The 24261-nt window shown below is 37.6% G+C and overlaps 1 protein-coding gene across 4 annotated transcripts in view; it reads right to left on the minus strand.

The window, feature by feature from the left end:
* Positions 1–24261, minus strand: part of MCF2L (MCF.2 cell line derived transforming sequence like) — a 131457-nt gene that overhangs the window by 97363 nt on the left and 9833 nt on the right. The window contains exon 1 of one of the 4 annotated variants that reach the window (XM_060769628.2): positions 5135–5433. The exons of the other annotated variants lie outside the window; for them this stretch is intronic. Within the exon in view, the coding sequence (XP_060625611.2) occupies positions 5135–5213 (79 nt within the window). The 5' untranslated portion in view covers positions 5214–5433. Of the gene's footprint in view, positions 1–5134; positions 5434–24261 lie in introns of those variants that run through there. 4 annotated transcript variants of the gene reach the window in all.

The raw sequence follows: 24261 nt of genomic DNA on the forward strand, positions 1-24261 counted from the left end.
TCAAATTCATGAAATCCTGGATGGTCTTTAATTCCTTCTCCCAGATAAAAGGAACGTCCAAACACTGTTATTCTAAAAAGTCCTCCATCGAAAATTATTGCAGCCATAAATGTGAATTCTATATGGAAAGATTAGTTGACTAGAAAACAATCTGAAAACCCGGCACAAATCTCATTCAATCTGGTCTCCATAAAACAATTAAAACACACTCTGTGGTAAAAGGGATTTTGGATTCAACAAATCTCAGAATTTCTCCAAAATACTTTGGAAAGTCTATTTTGGATTTCCCACTTCCAGAAACACTACCATTAGTACTTTCACATCCATGATACAAGACACGTGGATGTAGTGCTTCATGAATTGAGATCTTCTCCATCAGCAGGACCTTTTCACTCTCATGCATCCATCCAAGGAAGTTAAGATTGCCCTGACTGTAACCATAGACATATTTGGAAGTCCTTCTACTCAAGAACTGGAAATGTCAACTAAAGGAATAGGCGAGGGGAAATTCAAAGAGCAACATCTGGAGAGGAAAGTCTCCTCAAGGCAGGAACACTAACCACACAAATCAAAATACTGATTCTGTGGCATTCTATATCATGAAAGGCTTCATAGGAAGAGGAGAGGCTCCTTGTCTCAACATCACTATCTAGTGGCAAATAGAGGGACTGTACTGTATTTTACCTTATTCTGTATTTAGCAGTAAAATATTAATACTAGCAGTCTGATTTCCAATTGCTACAACCTTTGCTCTTAACTTTTTATTGTCCTTGTGCCATTTATGTTTAATTATGGAAACTTGTATTCCATATTATCTGCACATGGCTTCTTTATCATATTACTGTCAGTTTTGAAAGTTAGATACAGAACCCTTTAAAATGAAAATGCAGAAAGCCTAATGAATACTGTGAGTTTTGAAAAGAAGTGCTTTGTTATATTTTTAGAGTTCTGATCATTATAAATATGGTTTAGAATTCCCTTTCATTTTTGCACATACATAATTGCTGTCCAGTAGGCATTTTTAGCACTGCTTATCCCCATTATTGCACCAAACAACCAAAAGACAAATCATCTTCATTATTTTCAGAACTGATGAATGGATAAAAAATACTATTGATTCTTTAAACCATGTGTTTTGGAGGAACTTTTAAGACAGAGAGCTTCATAATATTACTGGGAGCAGAGAAGCATAAATATGAATCCTAATTCCCAATGGAAGAATCTTTCTTTGGGGTTATACACATTTTTAACATATTTGATTGACTGTCCCAAAAGCAGTATCAACCATAGTAGCTGGCAATATGGGGCATAAAAGATTTGAATAAAGATTATGAGGTTTTAGCTGGATTATAGGCATTAATTATTAATGTCAAGATGTTTGCAAATCATAGCTGTATTTGTTTTATATACATTTAAGTAATATGAATCATCGTGTTTATATTGCCGTTTTCACGTCTTCATATCGAACCCTTCTGACCTTTCTAGTGACATTTTTGGATCACCATACCTTTTTGTAAACTTCATATATATGATCCACAAAACCTTGTGCTACAATAAATGCAACAGGCTTTGAAATTCCTAATTGAATTCAGCGCGCGCACACACACACACGCACACACAAAAGCAAATAAATTACAGTCCTTCCCTAGTTTATTGTTGAAGACTTTCAAGGCTGGAATCACTGGGTTATTGTACGTTTTTCGGGCTGCATGGCCATGTTCTAGAAGCATTCTCTCGTGACATTTTGCCCACATCTATGGCAGGCATCCTCAGAGGTTGTGAGATCTGTTGGAAACTAGACTTCACAATCTCTGAGGATGTCTACCATAGATGCAGGTGAAACATCAGGAGAGAATGCTTCTGAAACATGGTCATACAGCCTGAAAAACTTACAACAACCCAACTTCCCTAGTCTACTTCTAGTGTTGTATTATACTGAAATAAGTTGGAATACCCTTCCCCAAAATCCCAGTAAATATGCAATTTCATTTTGTGTTAAGTGGGATGAAAGGTCCCAAGCCAACTGGGGAAGCCCATTGTGCTAAAGCTTCTCCAAGCCTGGAGTTCATTAGATGACTTGGCTGTGCACATCAACCAGGGAAATAGAGAGATGCCTAGACTAAGCTGTTCAATTACTACAGATTCCCTGTTCTGTCATTTTTAATTGGATTTGACCCAAGGACTTGACTTTCTACTTCTTCCTACAAACAAGATGTTTTAGACTGACTGTTGTAAAAATTTCATCTCTGACACGTTTTGGATGGTAACTTCATTCTATCTTCTGGATTTCCACTAGAAACATTTGATCCAGCCCAATTTCTGACACTTTATCATGCCTTACAATTCTATGACCCTACTCACAAACTGTGTAAGTAATTTATATCAAGACAGTTACTCCAAAGGAGTTCTGGCAACTGATCAATTGTCTAAGATCAGAAAAAAAGCTGTTAAATTGGTGGAACTGAATGCTCACACTTTACAAGAAACACTGCATTGTACATTTCAAAATGAAAATCTTAATTGCAGATATACGTTCGTTATTGTTGATGTTGTGTGCCTTCAAGTCATTCCTGACCTTTGATGACACCGGGGTAAACTCATTATAGTTTTCTTGTTCAGATTAGGGTTTCGATTACCTTCCTCTGAGGCCGAGAAGTTGCAATATGCCAAGGATCACCTACTGGGTTTTCTTGGCCAAGAAGGATTCAAATCCTGGCCTTCCAGAGTCCTAGCCCAGCACTAAAACAATTACACCATACTGGCTTGTGCTCTCCCTCCAAATAAGTAATATTGCTGACATTTGATTAGTTATAGATCACAGAGCAAAAAGTCCTCTAAGCATTGACTCAAAAAGACTTGACTAAAGAGGGTCACACAGTTGAACCCAGCCTGGTCTACTGTCAGTTTTCTGTTATTGGATGTATGTTTTTGCAAGATGATCATAACTATGGTCAGCTACACTGCTCCAAAAGATCAGAAATCCTGATAATCCAGGTTTCCCATATGGGTACAATGGTCTTCAGGTCTTTCTTGGGGAGGACAGGAGTGAAAGGAAGTTAAATCATCCTTAACTCTTCCATACCAATAGCAAAAGTACCTTTGGAGAATTCTTGAAGAAGGCAAAACAACTAGTTCAAGGTTATAATGACCTTCAAAGGGAAGTTTCACTCTTGAAGCAGCTTCTCTCATCAAAGTTCAATACTCTGTTCCTTACCCCTCACTTTCACTGAAAAGAAGCAAGCCTAAGTTCTATATGCACATATTTGTAATTAAATCCATACATCAATCTTAACCTATATATACACACACCTTTTTTGTTGATAAAGGGTAACAAAGCTGCCACTACTGCATTTTATGAAATCTGCAGTTTTATGAATATATCAAGTTATTAATTGCTACCCTTTTACAAAGGAGGTGAATGTACCTGGAATCTATTACCCTTTGTGTTTCTCATACTAGGCTATAGATGTCTCCATGCTTCAGGTTGTGTGTGATCAAAATTAAACCCGTTTGACCTTGGCTTTGTCCTCAGCGCTATTTCTATTTCCTATAAAATGCTTTCCTGGAAAAGAAGCATGGTTTTCAACCAGCTCTGTTAAGGTGTAATGTTCAAAGTAGCCTCTGGGAAATACAAGGCTAAGATTTTAAAATACAAGCAGAATACATCATTCACACACCATTTCATGAAAAGAGGTTAAACTACATTCGCTGTGACAGGAAGAACAACATGTGATTTTCTAGGCGTTGCAAGTCACAGATGGTTTTCGTGTTCACCTTCAGTTCTTATACACCCACCGAGACATAGATAGCTCCACCTGAGTCTTCAGCATTTCTGAAAATTGCAGACGCCTATCAGCAAGAGGAGGAGCACACAGAACTAGCACTCAGCTTCATTACATTTTATTAGAAAGATTTAATATACCTTCCCACTGGGTTTGCAGAACTTAAGAGAGATTGCAGTAATTTAAAACATTTCTTGGAAAGGAAAGCTAACAAATTAACCAACCAAGCAGTAACAATAATAAAGAAGAGATTGGTGCAGGAGATTAAAAAAGTGACAGATGATCAGCCATTTGCCCATTCAATCTGAATTCATAATGCTAATTACAGATGCTCTAAATACCAAACATTTTGTTCATTATCCCACATATTTGATTTTTTTTTTTTTAAAAAAAGGAGAATCTGGAATTATGGCAAAATAAAGAATGTGCCATAGGATAAAATGCTGTAGCACAAAATGGCATATAAGCAGCATGTTTTTATTTCTCCACCCTCCCCCATTTAGGGCATGCAGGCAGAAGGTTTGGGGAGTATAATTGCTTTGAAAGTCACACAGAAAGGAGGGTGTTTAGTGCAAAAAAAAATCTATACCACATTTATCCTTTCTGAGTGATGGATTTTCTTACTATGAGCAGCAGAGGATTATCGCATTTAATGAAATAAACCCTAGAGACAGAAGACCAAAATGGAACAAACTAAGGCAGGGATATAGCTTGAAACAACCATACTTCTTATTAGGCATTGACTGCATTACACACGTTATCATATCCCCAAATTTTATGGTTTCAGTTCTTTGTACCGCAACAGAACAATACACGACACTGAACATTAAATAATGTTGAAATGATCTTATTAAAAATATATAAAGTAGTAATTTCAATTATTCAAAAAATGAATAAATGTCTGATTAGACAAAGTATTTATGCCTTCTGAAATATTCTTTGCCATTTTGAAAACTAGCCTGGAAGCATTCTAAAATTTGCCCGCAGACATCTCTCTGTTAAATTAGTATTTCAGATTATATTTTTAGAAAGCAGCCAAGCAGAAAAAAACAAACTTTGATTTGTATCTGATTAGTATGTACTGGGAGCCATGTATGAAAAATGCTTATTGCATTCTTTTACACAGACCTCCATTTATTTCTACAAACAAAGCCTATCAAAGGCATGGTGAGGGTCGTAGAATCAATTAACAGGTAATCACCCTTCCCACCAACAGAGAAACATACAATTAAGTAATCACTCCAATTACAATTGAGTTTTTTAAAAAAAATCCACCAAAAATGCCAAAACACCAAGTGTCAGATACACAATGCACATTTAAATTCTTTTTTAAGTCTAGCAGCTCCTCCTACCAGTATGCTGGGAAATAGCATACAATCTCCACACCAGCTCTTCTAAAGCCATGTCTTCCGTTTTTAGCCAACACCTCATTCTCCAGCATTAACAAAGGCGACCCGCGGGAAGCATTCCTCCCATCATGAAGCCTGGAGGTAGTGGTGGGGAACCTCCAGCGCCACTTGACAGACCATACTGCAATTCAATTACTACTCCACAAAAGATTCTCCCAATATCAGCTCAGAAAGAGGTGTAAAGTGCAAGCTCCTCTCTTCCTGCAATACATCGGCAGGAGGAGGCTCTTCAGAAAAAGAGAGGGGGGAGAGGCAGAGTCACGAAGGATAATTACATCAGCATCGCTTTTAAAAAGTTATCTCCTCCTCTGGGAAGTCCTTCCCGGCTGTTGGTGATTTGTTACTAGATAGCAGAATTATTGTTAGCTTAGAGCTCTTCCCCTTGGAAGATGAAAACTGGCACTTTCCAGGGCTGATGCACTTGAGCATCACATACATGCTTGTATTGTATGACATTCCCTTGGAAAGAGAGAAAGGAAGCCAATGCAGTTCTCAGTGGAAAGGTTATCTTCATTTTTAAAGGAAACAGGACTCCTTCTCAATCAAATGTGACTTGTCCTTTGGTGTCACAACATACTTGCATTATTATAAGTTCACTGTAGACCCACAGGCTATATAGTTTTGCTCAACTGAAACATGCATGCAAAGTACCCATTTTCAAAATCTGACTCCATTTTTAAACAAACAAGAATGGAACAGAAATCCAGTTATTAAAGTAATTTTGGCATTTGCCTACATACCTTCAGTTTTTCAGTACAGCACCTCCAGCTAAGGACTACCTGAAGTCCTCTTAGATTGGTGGTTCTCAACCTGTGGGTCACTAGGTGTTTTGGCCTACAACTCCCAGAAATGCCAGCCAATTTACCAGCTGTTAGGATTTCTGGGAGTTGAAGGTCAAACCACTGTCTTAGATGAATGAATTAAAAACAATAGAGGACATGCCGATCCATTAGAAAAATAAAAATACAACCTATAGATGTACAATACCTTTATTAGGTTCAATTACAAGGCCAGAAAAGTGGACAGCCTTTCAGAATTCTCCAGAAATATTGACTGTACTTGTTGTCTATCTTCACATAGTTTCTGACTTATTAAAACCCTAAGGCGAACCTATCACAGACATTTCTAGGGTGAACTGTATATGTCTTGCCCAAGGTCACCCAGCAGGTTTTCATGACTGAGCAGGAATTTGTATACTGGTCTCCAGAGTCACTATCCAACACTGACTTTAGGCAGTACAAAAAAAGAAAGAAAGAAAGAAAATCTAAAAATCAGGTCATATGTTGGGGCCATGAAGTTTTGCAGTTAAATTCAATCCCAAAACAGGTAGTGCAACTTGAACTATTCATTAGCAGGGGTGCAATTGCTGGGTTACACCCAGTAATGTCTACTGGGGCAGAGAACCAACATGTATAGTTAAATAACTTTGTACTCACAGTTGAGGAGGTCAAAGCATCTTACTCATTTACTTAATGATGTTTCCATGATACCCCAATGAACAGAAAGATGGCCATCTTCACGTTCAGCTATATTTAACTTGAGCCACACAGGTATTTGATAAGCATTCACATCATACTGGCATCACTTCACACATCTTTAGAAATAATGTATTTGTTAACCACTGCCAAGTCAACATTGACTTATGGTGATGGTATGAATGAGAGACTTCAAAAACACTCTATCAGGGCTCTAAGTCACAGCCCTGCTCAGGTTGAGGTTGTGGCTTCCTTAGTTGAGTCTATTAATTTGCAAGGCAGTTTTCCTTTCCCCCCAGTGTCTTCTACCTTGCCAAGCATTATTGCCTTTTCTAGATGGTTATGTCTTCTCGTGATATGTACAACAGTATCAGATTAGTCATCTTGACTTCTAGGGAGAATTCAGGCTTGCTCTATGGACCAATTTGTTTTCTTAGCTGTATACAGTAGCCTAAGTACTCTTCTCCAGCATCACATTTCAAATGAGTTGATATTCCTCCTATCACCTTTCTTCACTATTCAGCTTTCACAACCAAACATAGAAAATGAAAATATTATGGGGCAGACAATCCTGATTTCAATATTCAGTGATACATTTTTACACGTCAGGATATTGAGTTCCTTTACACCTGCCCTTCCAAATCTTAGTCTTTTTCTGACTTCTTGGTTGTAGTCTCCATTACGATTAACGACTGAATCACTGAGGTAAGGAATTAAAAATCTTGAGTTATTCAATGTCTCCATCATCTACTTTAAAATCATGTAAATCATGTGTAGTTATTATTTTTGTTTTCTTAACAAGCAACTGTAAAATCACTTTTGCGATGTCTATCTTGATTCTCCTCAATAATTGTGTCAAGTCTTTGTTATTGTTCTGTTAGGAGCATGGTGACATCTACATACTTGCATACATGAGACCCCCCCCCCCCCCGGGAGGTAGGGCAGAATATAAATAAAGTGTTATTATTATTATTATTATTATTATTATTATTATTATTACATATCTTGAATTGTTGGTTTTTCTTTCTACAATTTTCATACCTCCTTCATAACAGTCTAATTTTGCTGAAATATTTTCTGCAGAATCCACGGTAAACACTGCACATTGTTGTCAATAGATTTGTGTAAACTGGTGGTGTTCAGAAACCTTTTACTGTTGCCAAGTTTTTGATGACCCCAACATTTACACAACTCTATTAGCAGAAATATACAGTGTTTGCAAAGGACTGTAGAAAACGCTTCAGCTGTAGAAAAGTGGTGGCAGAAATGACAGTGGGGAGTAAATATTAGTTATTCCCTTCTAAATTTATTATTATTATTGTTTGCATTTAGTTAGGAAATATAATTAAGTATCAATACAGTGGTATTAGTACTAATGTAGATTAAATGTTTATATTATAGGATTAAGCATTTATGTAGGAGCTTAGAGGCATATTTATGTAGTAATCAGCTGATGAGTTTTTAGTTTGGCTCTCACCCCCAGTTTCTCGAATGTTTGTAAATCCAATGAGAAAACCCCCAGGAGATTGGTTTCTTCACAAAATATCCTTATATTATGCCTTAGTTATAACTAGATACTGCAGTGCTTTCTTAAGTTATATATGTTCATCTGCGTGGCCAAAGTGCCTTTTAATCCTTCAGAAACTAAGTATCAGGTGCTGGAAGAAAATGGTGCAGCTTCCTTTTTTCTCCTCCCTTTTGAGGAATCTTCCTTAAAGTTCATCAGTATTCCATGAATAACAGCAAAAAAGTCCCAGAATTAGTTTCACTGTAGTTGTAGGGCTGACATTGGGTTTTCATGTGATTTTCCTGCTACTGTCTATTGTACTTTATATTTTCATTATTTGTTTGCCTAGTTTATATTCCATGACATCAAGTATAGCCCACACATATAGACAAATGGGATCTATTTTGGTTCATCTTTGCATCAAATCATCTTTATCTGATCTCAATTTCCTGTACTAGTCAGAATGGGGAAAGTTTAAGAAAGTCCCTTGGCTCAGATTGGATCTAATTCAGCATTACAGTCACTTTCTCCCCTCCTTTTCAAACTTCGCAGCTGGTGGAGTGAACAGAAGTTATGTAGCCAGCAATTATTAGTAAGGTTGATGACAGAGTATTAAAGTCTCTTTTAGGAAAACATATCACAGACGTTCCTGTAGGTCATGTAGAAAATAAGTAATGACAGATAAACCTTCCTGAAAAAATAGGTTGTGGGCTGTCTTATTTATTTATTATTTATTTACTACATTTATATCCTGCCCTTCTCACCCCAAAAGGGAGACTCAGAATGACCTTACAAAAAGGCAGCAATTTGATGTCATGCACATACATACATACAGTAAAAATAGACCTATACATTAAAACCAGAAATCAGCAGCAATATTAAAACAATTATTAAAACCCAGAGTCAAATCCAAGGGCATTCCATTAGTCTTTCCACAATTCCATATACCCATATTGAACTAACTTGCTAGCCAAAAGCTTGGTCCCATAACTAGGTCTTCTATAACATTTGCTTTTGGCTTATTCTAGAATCATGGAATTACAAAACTATAAGAGTTGGAGAAACCACAAAGGCCATCTACTGCAATGGCTCGCTATGCAGGAATATGCAACTAAACCACTATGGAAAGATAAGCATCTGTTGCAATGAAAATCCATCACCAATCTCCAAGACAGTTCGTTTCACTCTCAAACAGTTCTTACATTAAAGCAGACAAAAACGCTCAAGCACTGCCTCCAAACTGAATGAAACTTGGGGAAAAAAGATAAATAGTCATTATGACTCCAGAGCTTTTAAAAATAATTGAATGAAAAAGAGACTGAATGAAAGACATCTGGTGATAAACTTCATTTTAACACTGTCACGAAGCAACGGCGGAAGGGTTACAAGATTCTCTGTTATGATATTAGCTTGGAGCCATGTATACTTGTAAATTGACTTTGGTAAAATGAAGCCCTCTTAATCCACATTCCTAATAATTTGGATGTAAAGAGATTAGATTAGCAAATTTCATTAGAGAGAAAGTTAGGCTAATCTCAACAAATGCAGCAAATGGATTTTTAATAAAAACTCATTTTTATTGTCACATGTAAGATTAATTCCAAAGGCATTTCAGGACAGAACAAGAGAACATTTCTAGTACCTTGTCAGTTTCACTACCTATCAAAGAAAGGAAGAATTCAGCCCGGAGGAATAAACTGACTCTTTATATCATGGTAAAATTAGGTATAGTTACACTATTCTCCCTCCTCTAAACTTTAACAATTCTCATTAAGATAATTCTTTGGAAGTACACACCAAACTTAAAAATTAGCTTAGGTATGCTAATATTAAAGAAAAATGTACAATCAAACAAATGATATATATTCTTTTTGTAAAGTACAACCTAGTTTGAACTTTAGTTTCCAACCTAGTTGAAAACTACAACCTAGTTGAAAACTACAACCTAGTTTTCTCTACGTGCAATTCTGTTACATGATATTCTATTAAAACCTCTGTAAATAGGTGACTGTTTTAGCATTTTAAAAACATGTCAGCCAAACAAAAAAACTTGAACATGAGAAAATTGGGTTCAAGTCCCACCTCCTGGAGGAAAGAAACTGAAGGTTGGTCTAAATTCAATTCTAATCTATAAAATGGGAATGTATAATTAAATATCTGTGTCTCTAAATCTCAGCTCATACTGAGCAGGATTACTATTGCAATGCCTCTGGTTACTCCTGACAACAGGAGCTTGTGTGGTATATTGATGGATGAGGAATTTTTGTAGAATTTTTTGTCTGTACAAAATACCTGAATAGTAAGATTTTTTTTTACCAAAATCCCATTTATTTACAGTAGTTTTATAAAACTTTTGAAACAAAGTCACAAAGCAAGTAGAAAACATAAATGCTCCAAACACAGATACAGGTCCCCAAGTTACGAACAAGATAACGTCTGTAGGTTTGTTCTTAAGTAGAATTTGTTTGTAGGTCGAAACAGGCACATTTTTTTTCCGTGTAACTCAATAAATTTAGGTAGCATAGGGAAAGGGTTAACACCCCTGTGGTGTTTGTTTTGCTGCCTGTGCCCGAGTTCAGAAGATTTCACCACACTTTCTGTCCCTGTGAGAATTGCTTGTTGTGAAAACAAGGATTGATGAGAAAGAAGTTCAAAACATGGTTTTGGGACCAGACCTTTGGACAGTAAGTTTGGCAGTACTCAGAATGCTTGCACTCTGACAATGACAGGCTTTGGACTGAGTTGTCTGTCACTAAATCAGATTTGGATTCGGCTAAATGATGAATAATCATGTTTTAATGTATTTTAATCCAATGCATTTTAATGTATTTTAATCCAATGCTTTATCTCTTGTATAATGTTGTTGCAATGTGTTTTCCATGTTGTTGGCATTGAATTGCTGCCGTCGTAAGTTGCCCTGAGTTGAGAAGGATGGGATAGAAATGCTGGAAATAACTAAATAAATATTTTTTTGCTATGATAACTCTTTCAGGAGTGAATTTCTCTCATTTCCTGTTGTCTCAGCCCGGTCTTATTTCTTACTTATTTATTTATAGTATTTATACCCCGCCCTTCTCACCCCGAAGAAGACTCAGAGCGGCTTACAGAACACACATATGGCAAACATTCAATGCCGACTATACAATTATCAAGGACAAACAACACAGAGGTAAAGGCAGTTTTTCCCATCTTATTTCCGACATCCTGGAAGCTGTGCTCAACTTAGGCCATTGGGGGGGGGGGTGCTGTTGCTCCATCTTCCATGCCAAGGAGCTTTCCTCAGATCAATGGTCCTTAAGGGGGCCTTTTTTACCTTCTTGCTAAAAGCGGTACCTATGTACTTGCATTTCTGCTTTCGATCTGCTAGGTGAGCAGGTGAGCTGGGGCTAACAGTGGGTGCTTACCCCTACCGGGGCTCACACTGCCGACCTTTTGATCGGCAGAATTTTTCAGTAGCACATCGCTTTAGTCTGCTATGCTAAGCCTAGTTATGAGTCATTTGTAAGTCGGGTGTTTGTAACTCAGGGACTGCCTCTAGTTGAAATAATGAGTGCTAAAGGAGAACTTTTCTTACAGCAACCTAAATTGGGGGGCATCATTGTATCTTAGGAAAGAAAATTCTGTTGTGCAAGCATAGTATGGTTACCATATATTGAATGAAATACTTCCTTTCTCTGTACTACCTTTCCTGCTATTCAGTTAATAGGGTACCCCAGCTTCTAATATTGTAAGAAAGGGAGAAAAACATTTTCCCATACAGTTCTGCACTGTGCATTTTGTGGTCTTGAAATATATGCCAAAGTCTGAAATACATCAGGGAAACTTGAGGTGTGAGAACAATACAGATCTCACGAGACAATTATAATAAAATAAATAAATACAGTACAAATAGAAACAGCTTTGACTTGAAGGCACACAACTGCAGCAGTAACAGCAGCAGCAGTAGCAATAGGTATGAACTTCTGTCCTAGTTTTATCTTATTCTGGAAAAGGATATATCTTTGTATCTTATACTTGTGAGTTCTTAGAATGGGGAAAAAGCATGTTTTCTTAGTTAATATTCAGACTCAAGTTTATTTGTTTTCATCAGAGGTTTGGACCACAGTCAAAACCAGGAACACAACTAGGAAATGGACAGAATGGCTAACATGCCATTATTTCACATGTCTATCTGCCTAGTAAAATCATGATTTATTATTCAAACAATGCTGATATATATAAAGCCAGTGAATGTCAAATTAAGACAGATTCTTCTTCCAGGCCAGCAGATCCAGCGGTTTCTCTCTCTGATCATGCAAGGTTCTGACCAATATTTTCCTCATTGATTAAAAATTTACTATTCTAGAAGTATAATGTAATAAACTAACTTGTTCTTGCACAGTATCATCCCAAAGTAACATTTCCTTGTTAATTATCACAAGGTTTCAACAAAGTTGCACTATGAGAAAAATGAGTGTGCAGGAATTAAAATGATAGCATTGCAAGAAGATTGTAGATTTAACATACTGCCTACAGATTTCAAAACTGCATTTCGCTGTCCTTTTGTTGCATTCCTTTTTGGATGCAATGGAACAAAACTAAAAGAAAAATAGTTGGAAAGAAAGGCTGTAAAACTATTTCACACAGCACAATTATAATGTTATGCCTTTATCTAAACTGCCATGGCTGTGTCCACTGGCTTTCAGCCTAGTGTAGTTGATCTATTTTTGTATTATTTATTTGAAAAACAGGAATTGAATCCTGGCTTCGCCATGAAAACTACTGTGTGACCTTGGGCAAATCACACTCTTATCCTTAGAAAACCCCTAAGACTGCCGTAAGTTGGAATTGACTTGAAGGCATACAACAAAAACAAGAATAAGTTGGTTACCTACAACTGTATTTCTCTAAGTGGTGATCTGTGAAATTCACATATATGGGTTTGTCCACACATGCGTGGTGCAGTTCGGCACCTTCTAGATATCTAAAATGAAAGTGGGCGATAGCCCTGCCCACTTTCCCTGCATGCGCAGACAAACCCATATGTGTGATTTCGCAGACACCACGAAGAAGAAACTACAAATCCCAGGTTTTTACAGGATGCACCATGGTGGTTCAAGTGGAATCAGATTCCAAACGAAACAGGGAACAATTACATATTTTCTGTGGGCTGCAACCTACTTTCACTAGCAATGTCTGAAAATTACATGTCTACATAGAAGTAAATTACATTAACAAGTTATAATTTGTCTATAACTCATATAGGAATGCAATATAGGAGCCACCGGTGGCACAATGGATTAAACCTTTGTGCCGGCAGGTCTGAAGACCGACAAGTCACATGTTCGAATCTGGGGAGAGCGTGGATGAGCTCCCTCTATCAGCTCCAGCTCCCCATTGCGGGGACATGAGAGAAGCCTCCCACAAGGATGATAGATAAAACATCAGAACATCTGGGCGTCCCCTGGGCAACGTTCTTGCAGGTGGCCAATTCTCTCACACCAGAAGAAACTTGCAGTTCCTCAAGTCGTTCCTGGCATGATCATATGGGAAACACTGATGGGGACACTGTTGTGATAGAGTTAAAGGACAAGCTAATCATGAAACTTCACATTTCTGACAAGAACAGAAAAGCAGCAAGAAACTTGTGATTCACATACAAGTCAGTCCAATACTACCTACTGATTGATTTACATAAATACATTAATCCACATACATAAATTACCCAAACTCAAGTAAAAATCAGTCTCTGTTCTATTAAAATATATGGACTGGTATAATGAGGAATTTGTCAAAATTGACTGAAAATGGAAATGCAGGAATTCTGATAACTCAACATCAACACGTTTCTTTAAAGAGAGATGGTAGATTGTAAAGCAAATATCACAAGCATTCTGAGTTAGCAGAAGTCTGTTTTTCAATTTGCATTTCCCCAGGTATTGATACAAACCTTTTCTGCAGCTCAGTTCAAAACACCAGTCCTGCTTCATCTGTAACATCCACTTCATAAAGTTTAATAAGTGTTACCTGCTGTACAGGGGGAAGTTTGAGTGCTTTAAATCCCAAATCCACCGACATATAGCCAAGAACAAAGTTAAATGACATATTCTTTGCAGTGAACTGGTTTCCTTGGAAACTGAACAGTCACATGTTTTCCACAGAGGAAGGCTTTTTTGTAGAAAGGATCACAGCAACTTGGAATAAATCTACTGGATCCTCTAAGCAGGCACCTTTTAACTCACCACTGCTGCAAGTAACATGAACACTTCCTGGGGGCTTGACTACTTCTATTTTCTTTGCTATCATTATGAACTCCACATCTGTTTTGTGCATGTGTTCCCATTTTCAGAAACTGCATTGATTATGTAGACAAAGAGAAAGGTTTTAAGAGAGACAGGGTTCACGCACCAGGCATTTTGTATTCCTCTGTGTGATACATATGCACACACGCTGCTTAGACAGCCGTGTCAAATTGTAAAGTAAATTGAGCCTTGCTTCTGTCCTGCGACTTTGCATTCTCAGCCATGTCTATTTCCTCTGCCATGCCACCTTGATTCAACAGCAGCACCTACTGGGTACTAATAGTTAATACATCGATGTGCAAGCTATGTCTGGTGCCATGGAGTCTTGTTGATGGCTTGGATTATGATAAAGGAAAATCGATATGACCATTTCTTTTCAATGAATACGTTTTATTCAAAAGCAAGACAAAATAAAACACACATAGCTGTTTTAGATGTGTAAAACTACGCAAACTACACAACTACATAAGTAAAGGTAAAGCTTTCCCCTTACATTAAGTCTAGTTGTGCCTGACTCCGGGGGGTGGTCCTCATCTCCATTTCTAAGCCAAAGAGCTGACGTTGCCCATAGACACCTCCAAGGTCATGTGGCCAGCATGACTGCATGGAACGCCGTTACCCTCCTGCAGAAATGGTACCTATTGATCTACTCACATTTGCATGTTTTCGAACTGCTTGGTTGGCAGAAGATGGGCCTAACAGGGGAGATCACCCTGCTCCCCAGATTTGAACCACCAACCTTTTGGTCAGCAAGTTCAGCAGCTCAGCACTTTAACCTGCTGCGCCACCAAGGGCACAGTGGGTCAAACCGCAAATTACATATTGTCCATTAAATAACTACTTTTTTAAAAAAAAGAAGAAAAAGAGGTACACAAACACATACAAAACAAGAACCACATACTTTCTACTTCCTATCTAATGGTTGTTATCTCTTACTGCCCTACTCTCTTCACACAAATGTCACTTTGAAGGGGCAAATGCCTGCTAGATAACTTTATGAGAGCTGCTGTGAAAAGCAGTATGAAAAATTCTCAAAACAAATGGATAATAATATTCAAAGACAGTTGTGTTAGTCTGTATCAAGATACAGCAAGGCACTAATGAAATGAGCTTTTTTTCAATTCAGTCTGGTTCATCAGATGCATGGACATTCAATTTCAGCCAATTTTGAGTCCTTGTACAAAAAAACTTTGAAGGGTGATTGGAAAAAGAAACAGGTGAACTAGGATATATCCAAGAACATCAGTCTACTGAAAGTGGTTCAAATTGATAGAAAGGTTTATTGACACATTACATATACAGTATAATAACAGTTCATACCCCAATCATTAGCAGGTTCTCATGCCCATTTTATTACATCTTTTTCCTGGTCTCAAATTTATATCGACACACCAGACAGAAAACTTCCACACTATTTGTATGTTTATTTACTCATCTCATCTCGTCCATCATCTTCGTTACTATTTTTTATGATGGTAGTTGAAACTGGATTTGTCACTCCATCACCAAATCCACATGCTTTGCCTTTCTCTTACTAATTTCACATTTTTATTATTATTCACATCCACCACCATCACCAGTACAAATATCTGCCCACAGGTGCGTCTCTCTGATGAAGTACATCAAGTCTGCAAAGGATAAGGCTACAGACATTTTTCTCTCAGTCCCAAGGTGCCTTTGCATAAATGAATAATAAATAAGGATGCAAAAACGTGAATGCATGTATTTGCCTATGGGCATATTTTGGATCTAACAGACATCAGATGAAGCAGGAAACTTTGCCTAGATTTTATCTCTTTAGACTGTAGGTGAAGTTTAAACAATGGAATGCTTCTTTTGAGAAGGGGTCCCCAAACTAAGCCCCCCCCCAAACTTTAGTCTTAGGGTTGCCCTAATTCCAAAATGACTTGAAGCAACACAACAACAACCCTAATTAACTTGACTATCTCATCAGCCAAAAGTAGGTTCACAATTCCCACTGAAATACTGGCGAGTTTATGTTGGTTAACATTGTTTTTTATTTTTACTATTACATAGGGTTTTTTTAAAAAAATTTTTACCTACAAATAAGATATTTGCAGTGTGCATAGGAATTTGTTCATTCCCCCCCCCCCCAAACTATAGTCCAGCCCCCCCCCCAAGACTGAGAGAACATGAACTGGGTCTCACCTTTAAAAGTTTGAGAACCCCTGCTTTTGAAGTATGTAAAGAGTAATCATGAAGCAGCTTGACCAAAGTGAACATGCTCAGTCCCCTCCTCTTTTGCTCATCTGTTCTTTTCTTTTATTATCCTCATTGCCCATCTCAACTCCCTCCAACTTATGTATATTATACCCTTCTTTAAATGAGGTGCCCAGAACTGAATGCAGGACTACAGATGAGGTCTGGCCACTGCAGAATATAATTGAACAATCACTTCCCTTGACTTGGAAACTGCTTCCATTAATTAAGATTAATATATAACCTACCTTCTTTGATGTAGCACTGCACCGCTAACTCCTGTTAAATTTATGGTGAACAATAATCTCAATGTCCTTTTAACATGTAACATGTTACACGTTAAGCCAAGTATCTCTCATCCTATAGCTATGCAGAATTATGTATTTGTCTGTGTTGAAGTTCATCTGCAAACTTGATACAGATTCCCTCTCTTCATTATCTGAATCATTGATGAAGAATATTGAAGTGTTTCAGTCCCGGGAAAAAAAACCCCAACATACTCCACTCGAAACTTCCTACCAAGATGACATTAACATAGCTTGGAAAAGAAGGTGTTGTTTGTTTGTTTTTGGGACTACATCTCCCTGAAACCCTCAGCCAGTGTGGCTGCTGCCTATGCTGGTTTGTGAACTCTAGGAGCTAGTGAAAAATGTAACTACCTTTTGCAGCTAGATTTGTCTACATTTATTTATTTATTTATTTATTATTTACTTCATTTATACCCCATCTTTGCAATTTTCCTGCTTCTTGGCAGGGGGTTGGACTGGGTGGCCCATGAGGTCTCTTCCAACTCTATGATTCTATGATTCTTACCCTGCAGGGGACTCAAGGCAGCTTACAGACACAGGCAAAATTCAATGCTACATATGAACATAACAATAAAAACATACCCCATCCAACTATAAAACAGTTAAAACACATAGAACAATAAAACAGATTGAAACATATAAAGTGAATGATTCCATTAATCCATAATCCTTTATCTAGCTGTGTCAAAATCCATGTCTTATTCTTCAAATGCCTGCAAACAGAGCCTGGTCTTTAGCTTTTTCTGAAGACCAGAATGGATGGGGCCTGATTGATCTCTTTGGGGAGGGAGTACCAAAGCTGAGGGGCTGCCGCTGAGGAGGCCCTGTCTCTCATCCCCTCCAATCGTGCTTGCGAAGAGGGTGGGACTGAGAACATGGCCTCCCCTGCAGATCTTAAAGCTCTATTTGGCTTATAAGGGGAGATGCATTCAGACAGGTAAGTTGGACCAGAACTGTATAGGACTTTATAGGCCAAAGCCAGAACTTTGAATTAGGCTGGTAGAAGACAGGCAGCCAGTGAAGCTGAACCAACAAAGGAGTTGTATGCTCCCTGTATGTCACTCTAGTAAGGAATCTGGCTGCCGTCAGTTGGACTACTTGAAGTTCTTGGGCCATCTTCAAAGGCAACCCCATGTAGAGCATGTTGCTGTAGTCTATGTGAGATGTAACAAGAGCATGGACCATTGTGGCCAAGTCTGACTTCCCAAAGTACGGGCGCAACTGGCGCACAATTTTCAATTGTGCAAAAGCTCCCTTGGCCACCACCAAAACCTGGGGTTTCAGGCTTAGCAATGAGTGCAACCCCATAAAACATAGGCTGTAACCATATACTCTGTTTAGCCCTACGACTGACCAGGAGTACCTCTATCTTGTATGGATTCAATTTCAATTTGTTCACCCTCACCCAAGCACCGGTTCAGGACCTGAATAGCCTCCTTAGCAGTAGGTGGAAAAGAGTGATAAGAGTTGGGTATAATCTGCATACGGATGGCATCAAACTCCCAAACTCCAGATGATCTCCCCCAGCGGCTTCATGTAGATGTTATCCACACAAATAGAAAAAAGATGTAATTCCAACAAATGTAAATTGGCTGTTGGAACTGTCTGATCTAGCCACAATGAGCAAATTATCAACAGAGATTAGAGGGAAGTCAGTAGCTACATTTTAAAAGACTGGGAATCATTGGTTGTCTTTTAGTAGATAAAAGAGAATACTATGTTAAGTGTAGGTTTTGATAATTAATAGGTTTGGTAAAGATGAAGAGGTATATGAATTGTAATTATAGTTAGATAAGTTTCATTTTAGTATAGTAACTTGTTTTTTTTTCTTTCAATTACTTTTTTCTTCTTTTCCTTTCTTTTTGTTTGTGTATTATTTCTTTTTCTTATTTTATTGTGCTGGAAATTATGTAACTAAAATATTTTTAAAAGCCAAAAAAATGTAACTAGCTGTCCTAAGCTCTGTAGAAATGAGCAATAGTTGAAAGAGTTTACTAGGTTTGGAGAAGAAAATGTTAAAGGGACACATAATGACATACTAGAGCAGAGGTTCCCAAACTGGGTTCCGAAGAACGCTAGGGTTCCACAAAAGCACTGAAGGAGTTCTTTGAAAAACTTTTTAAAATCTTTTTTAATCCAAGAGTATGAAGATCTTATTAAATTCAATGTACTTCTGCTTTAAAAATTAAAATTGAATCTATGCCAATGAATGACATTTGGAGATGACAGAAAGACCATATAGCCTTCAGCAGCCAGAAAGGCTATCCAAGCAATGCTCCTCTTGTCTGAGTAATGCTTCACGTTCACTTATTGTTGTGAATCAGGCTTTTCAGCTTATGCTTACTCCAAAAACAAAGTTAGGAGTAAGTTGGATGCTGCCCTGGGTTTACGTATTCAGCTGCCAAATATAAAACCCAATTTCAAAACTATTTTGAAACAAAATCATTTATCACTTTATCCAATACTTTCTGGTACTAAAATAAATGTTTGTTGCTATATTTAGTATTTTCTTTTACCAAAACAAAGATTTGTTGTAATATTTAAAATGTTTTCTCTTTATTTCCGAACTTTCAACATTATACAAAACACCCAGGCAATAAGAGCAGATGAAAAAAGGAAGAACTTTGTGGATTCACAATGCTTAGGGACAGCGTTAGGATTCTGTGGGAAAATCAGGGAAAGAGTTAGGGTTCCACAGGAAGAAAAATATCTTCTGAAGGGTTCCAGGTAAAAAAAGATTGGGAACCGTTGTAGTAGAGGACTCCTTAAGACATGATGGAATTTATTTGGCAGCCACCAATGAATAGAAATTACATGAATACTGGATTCAACTAATTATTAGGAGAAATGTAACAGTAAGAGAGCTCTTGGAACAGATTGCCTTGGAAGGTGATGGCCTCTCATTTGCTGGAGGTATTTAAAGAGAGGCTGGGCAGCCATCTGTCAGAGGTGAGGTAGTGGCATCATGCTTTGCAGAGGATCCGCTGAGCTGGCAACTAAGCTAGAAATCTTCTAGGATCTCTTTTAGCTTTTGAGATCTCAGTCAACATCCACCTGATTAAGAAAAGGTGACTTGTTTAGGTTTTCCTAATTCAAGACTTCTATACTTGAAGACTACTTTTTACTTCTTGCATTATCTCACATTTGTCTATATAAATAGAGAATGGATGTGTAACTTATTTTTTAAAATCATTCTCCCTTGAGACATAGTTATGTAATCTAACACTTAGTAAATAAACTAAGGTACATTCCAAGGTGGTATCAAGTACAGTAAATTTGCTCAGGGGGATTACTGTCAGTTCAAAGAAAGCCATTTTCTCTTGATATTAACTAGCAGAAGAAACAGATAATTTTTTTTTAGCCTTTGAGTAGCTCATTTCATATTTATTACACAAAACCATTCTGGCTTAAGTATTCAATTAAAAGGAGCTGGAAATATTGCAGTAAAATCCTTCCATTTCTTTAAGTAAATCATTCAATGATGAAATTTAGAGACGTTTGTGAAAGCAGTCAGCTTAAAGCAATGAAAATTTTTGATCCAAGCTGCCTCCCATTTAAACCTGTTAAGAATGAAAAGCCACATCTTGAGGAACAGATTTTAGAGGCATTACTATAAATCAGGAGTCCACACTTACATGCTTGGCATATGTAGTATGATGTTCAGTAGAAAGCATATGGGATTGATGAACTGAGCCTGCATTAAGTGGATTTAGTAAAGTATATGGTGCTTAATACACTTTCTGCCTGGGTGTGTTCCTTCCTTTTTGTTCTGGATGCCTATGTTATTAAAATGACTACTATTTTGGTAATGATCCCAGATGAATCTCTTCTAAGCTAATTAAAGGGCACCTGCTAGAATGTAGAACAGCATTACGATTTCTACTAGTGCACAGCTAAAGAAAACTTTGATAGATGTTGAACACAGTGAAACAAGAATATGCAGCTTAATATGTTTCACTGGGCTTGTTTAATTACCCTTGTTCTGCAAAATGAAAATATAAAGGCTCACATTTACAGTGTAAACACCACACCAGTGAGTTGAATTTGTGGCATAATGAAAATCACATGTAGTTCAACTTTGAACAGTCCACACACACTCTTGCCAGAGAAAGAAAATATGCCACGCACATGATCAGTAAAGAACAAGGACTTTACTCTTTGTAATGTAGAGCAACATATATAAAATCATATAAACAGTTGCATTGACTCATATAATGTCCTTTTGGTCTTTTGGTCTCAATGTGGAAGATCTCCTTCCAGCAGCTCACGAAGCAAGAACTATCTCTCTGTAAGTTCCTGCACAGCTCAAGCCTAAATATCTAACTGTTGCCAAAACTCCAGGCTCAGCTAGCTCCCCGGTGTGGCCCAACCCAGCAGCTTCGTGCATTGCATTTTCAGTTAACACACACACCGACTGATTTCTTACATGCCCTAGCAGAATTTTCATGTTCCTTGAGTTTTTGACCCGTATTTCCATTTCAAATCCAGATATCAATTTTTAAAAAGCTGAGCTTCTTATTTACAGTAACTTTGGAAGTATCTGCTGATACAAGAACCACCTTCAATTTTGGAAACTTCTTAAAACATTCTGGTTTTAACAAATGTTTGTTGTTGTGGTGGTGGTGATGGTGGTGTGTCTTCAAACTGTTTATGACTTATGGCAAGCCTACAGAGCTCTTATCATGGGTGCGTTTGTGGGAGCATGGTGTGACTTTCCCAGGGTCAACCAATAGGTTTCCATGGCTGAACAGTCACACCAGGCTCCCACAAAACCAGTTCAAATCCTTTTCACCAGAGTTGTAGACCAATGCTAAAATGACTGTAGCATACTGGCTCTCTTTATATACATTCCAATATCTAAAAATGGCATTTTTTCCTGTAACTCCCCAACATATTTTCTTTTGGTAAAATAACTGCACTGTTTAATATGAACTAATATGTTCAAGAATTTTGTGATGTTCTTCCCTACACTAACATAGACTTTCACCACTGATTAATTCTTGCATTGTGAATATTCAAAATTCACAGTGCAAATTCAAAAGTCTTTACCACCAAGATTAATACACTTGGAACCAATTAGCTGCTACATATTTTTATTTGCATATATATATAAAGAATTCTAAAGTTGCCTAGTCAATTTGTTTGCAAGTGTTTTAATAACTTTCTTATGGAATTCCTTCCTTACTTTTTTTACCATTTTTATTTTATTATTTTATTTTATCCCTTTCATTCCCCCCTCCCCATATATATTGTAGAAAAAAATCCCTTAATAAAAATATTCCTGAACCAACATCAAATTCATATTCTCTAGCAACAGAATGCAAAATGGCATCTTATCATGTTGAATAAGCCAGGAAACCATTTGTGCACAAGTGAACTTAGTGATAGACAGTGGGGTGGGGGGGTACCTTTTATTTTCCCCTAAATCATATGTCAATACTGAATGCTGCAGATTGCAGTTCTTAATAAACTGGAAACAATGAAAGAAAAAGATAGAAATGTTTATCTGTACAACTAAAGCCTCATTATCACAAAACAAGAGTTTCACCAACAAGTTGATCCTATATTCAGCAGAAAAAGGAAATGGATGTGCTGGTTGTAGGCACTAAAATGAGAGAACGCAGATGACAGAAATCATATACGTGCAGTTTGAAAGATTATTGGCAGAGCATCACACGTTTCTCAACACTACCTCCATCCTGTCTTTGCAATTTTCTGTCCCACACATCTCACACCTTCCCTGACATCTCCCTGTGAATAAGAGGAACAGGAAAAGAGAGGTGTGGGAGGCAACAAGGTCAACAGTGTAGGAAAGACGAAACTGAGTCTCCTAGTAACATTTTTATATGTTCCCTTCTTTGTTTATGCCATTTTAGTTCTGCATTCAACCACCAATTTCAAGCCAAACAAGTAAAGTACGTGTTTTATATAGTTGTGACTACTAGTAATGCAATCTTAAGAAAGTGGGTTATCAAAACAAAGACAACAAACCATAGCTGAGATCACGGAAATGATGTGTAACTTTACACTCATTGAGTTAATGACTGTGCATTTGTGAATTACAGCAGGACACAATTGAAGGTGCAAACATGTGAAATAGAAACACTTATAAAAGTATATCAACCCATGCAATGCTCAAAGGCATTATATATACAAGGGCACTTTAAATTGAGTCTGTTTACACAAACATCAATTGAATGGTAAAAAGAACAATAACAGAGTAAGGAAATTCATGCATGTATAAAGACCAATGAAAAGATGTCTGTGCGAACATTAATTCAGATCATACGTTTTGTAGTTTTATAGGAAGAGAAAAGGAAAATGTAGCTCTATAGCAGGCATGGGCAAACTTTGGCCTTCCAGGTGTTTTGGACTTCAACTCCCATAATTCCTAACTGCTGGTAGGCTGTTAGGAATCATGGGAGTTGAAGTCCAAAACACCTGGAGGGCCAAAGTTTGTTTATGCCTGCTCTATAGGGGAAAAAGGTAAAAAAAAAAAAAACATTCTTCACTGGAATGGAAGAAACTATGCAGACTGCTTGCATTTTATGCACAATCAATAGTAGATACAAGACATAAATTTAGAGAGGGTGTGGCCTATTGCCCAATGTCTTATCAGAAATATTACACATCTAAAACATTTGAAAAAATGAGCCACAATCTTGAGCCAACATGCATGTAAACTGTGCCATTTTACATATATGGACAGCCAGCTCACCAGCAGCAAGGACTTTCCACGTAAACTGTACAAGGAATCACTGCCCATTCTGTTTATGGGCGGCAGAATTATGCTCATGTGCTGACCACTGCTTAAAACTGCTTGCATAAGCTGCTTGCATGCTTTCTTATGAAGGTATGAAGAAAATATAACTGGACACAACTCAAGTTCCACCAGTGTAACACCTCAATAACAAACTCAACAAGACACAAACTTCATCCTTGTCCCAGTGCAAGAGAAATAAAAGCCTTGTTTACCCAAAATTGCATCTCTACACAGAAAGTAAGTCTTGCCAATTTAAACAAAGTTTATTACCAGTGTTAGCCTCAGCCTCATTGAAATGAATGAGCCACATGTTCCCAATTGTATCCCCCAGCTTTTGGTGCCTGCAGCAGAGTCATTGCTTCAGGAGTTATGAACTATACAGTTGCATTTAAATGAGCAATTGGACTTGACCAAAGAGAAATACAAGCACTTTGTGGGTGCTAAGAGAAAGTCTACATCCCCCCCCCCCCCCCCCCGTAACTGGAGTTTGGCTCTCCACTCGCTATTTTCAACCTC

The sequence above is a fragment of the Anolis sagrei genome, chromosome 3 (assembly GCF_037176765.1).
Source record: "Anolis sagrei isolate rAnoSag1 chromosome 3, rAnoSag1.mat, whole genome shotgun sequence".
Lineage (NCBI taxonomy): Eukaryota > Metazoa > Chordata > Lepidosauria > Squamata > Dactyloidae > Anolis > Anolis sagrei.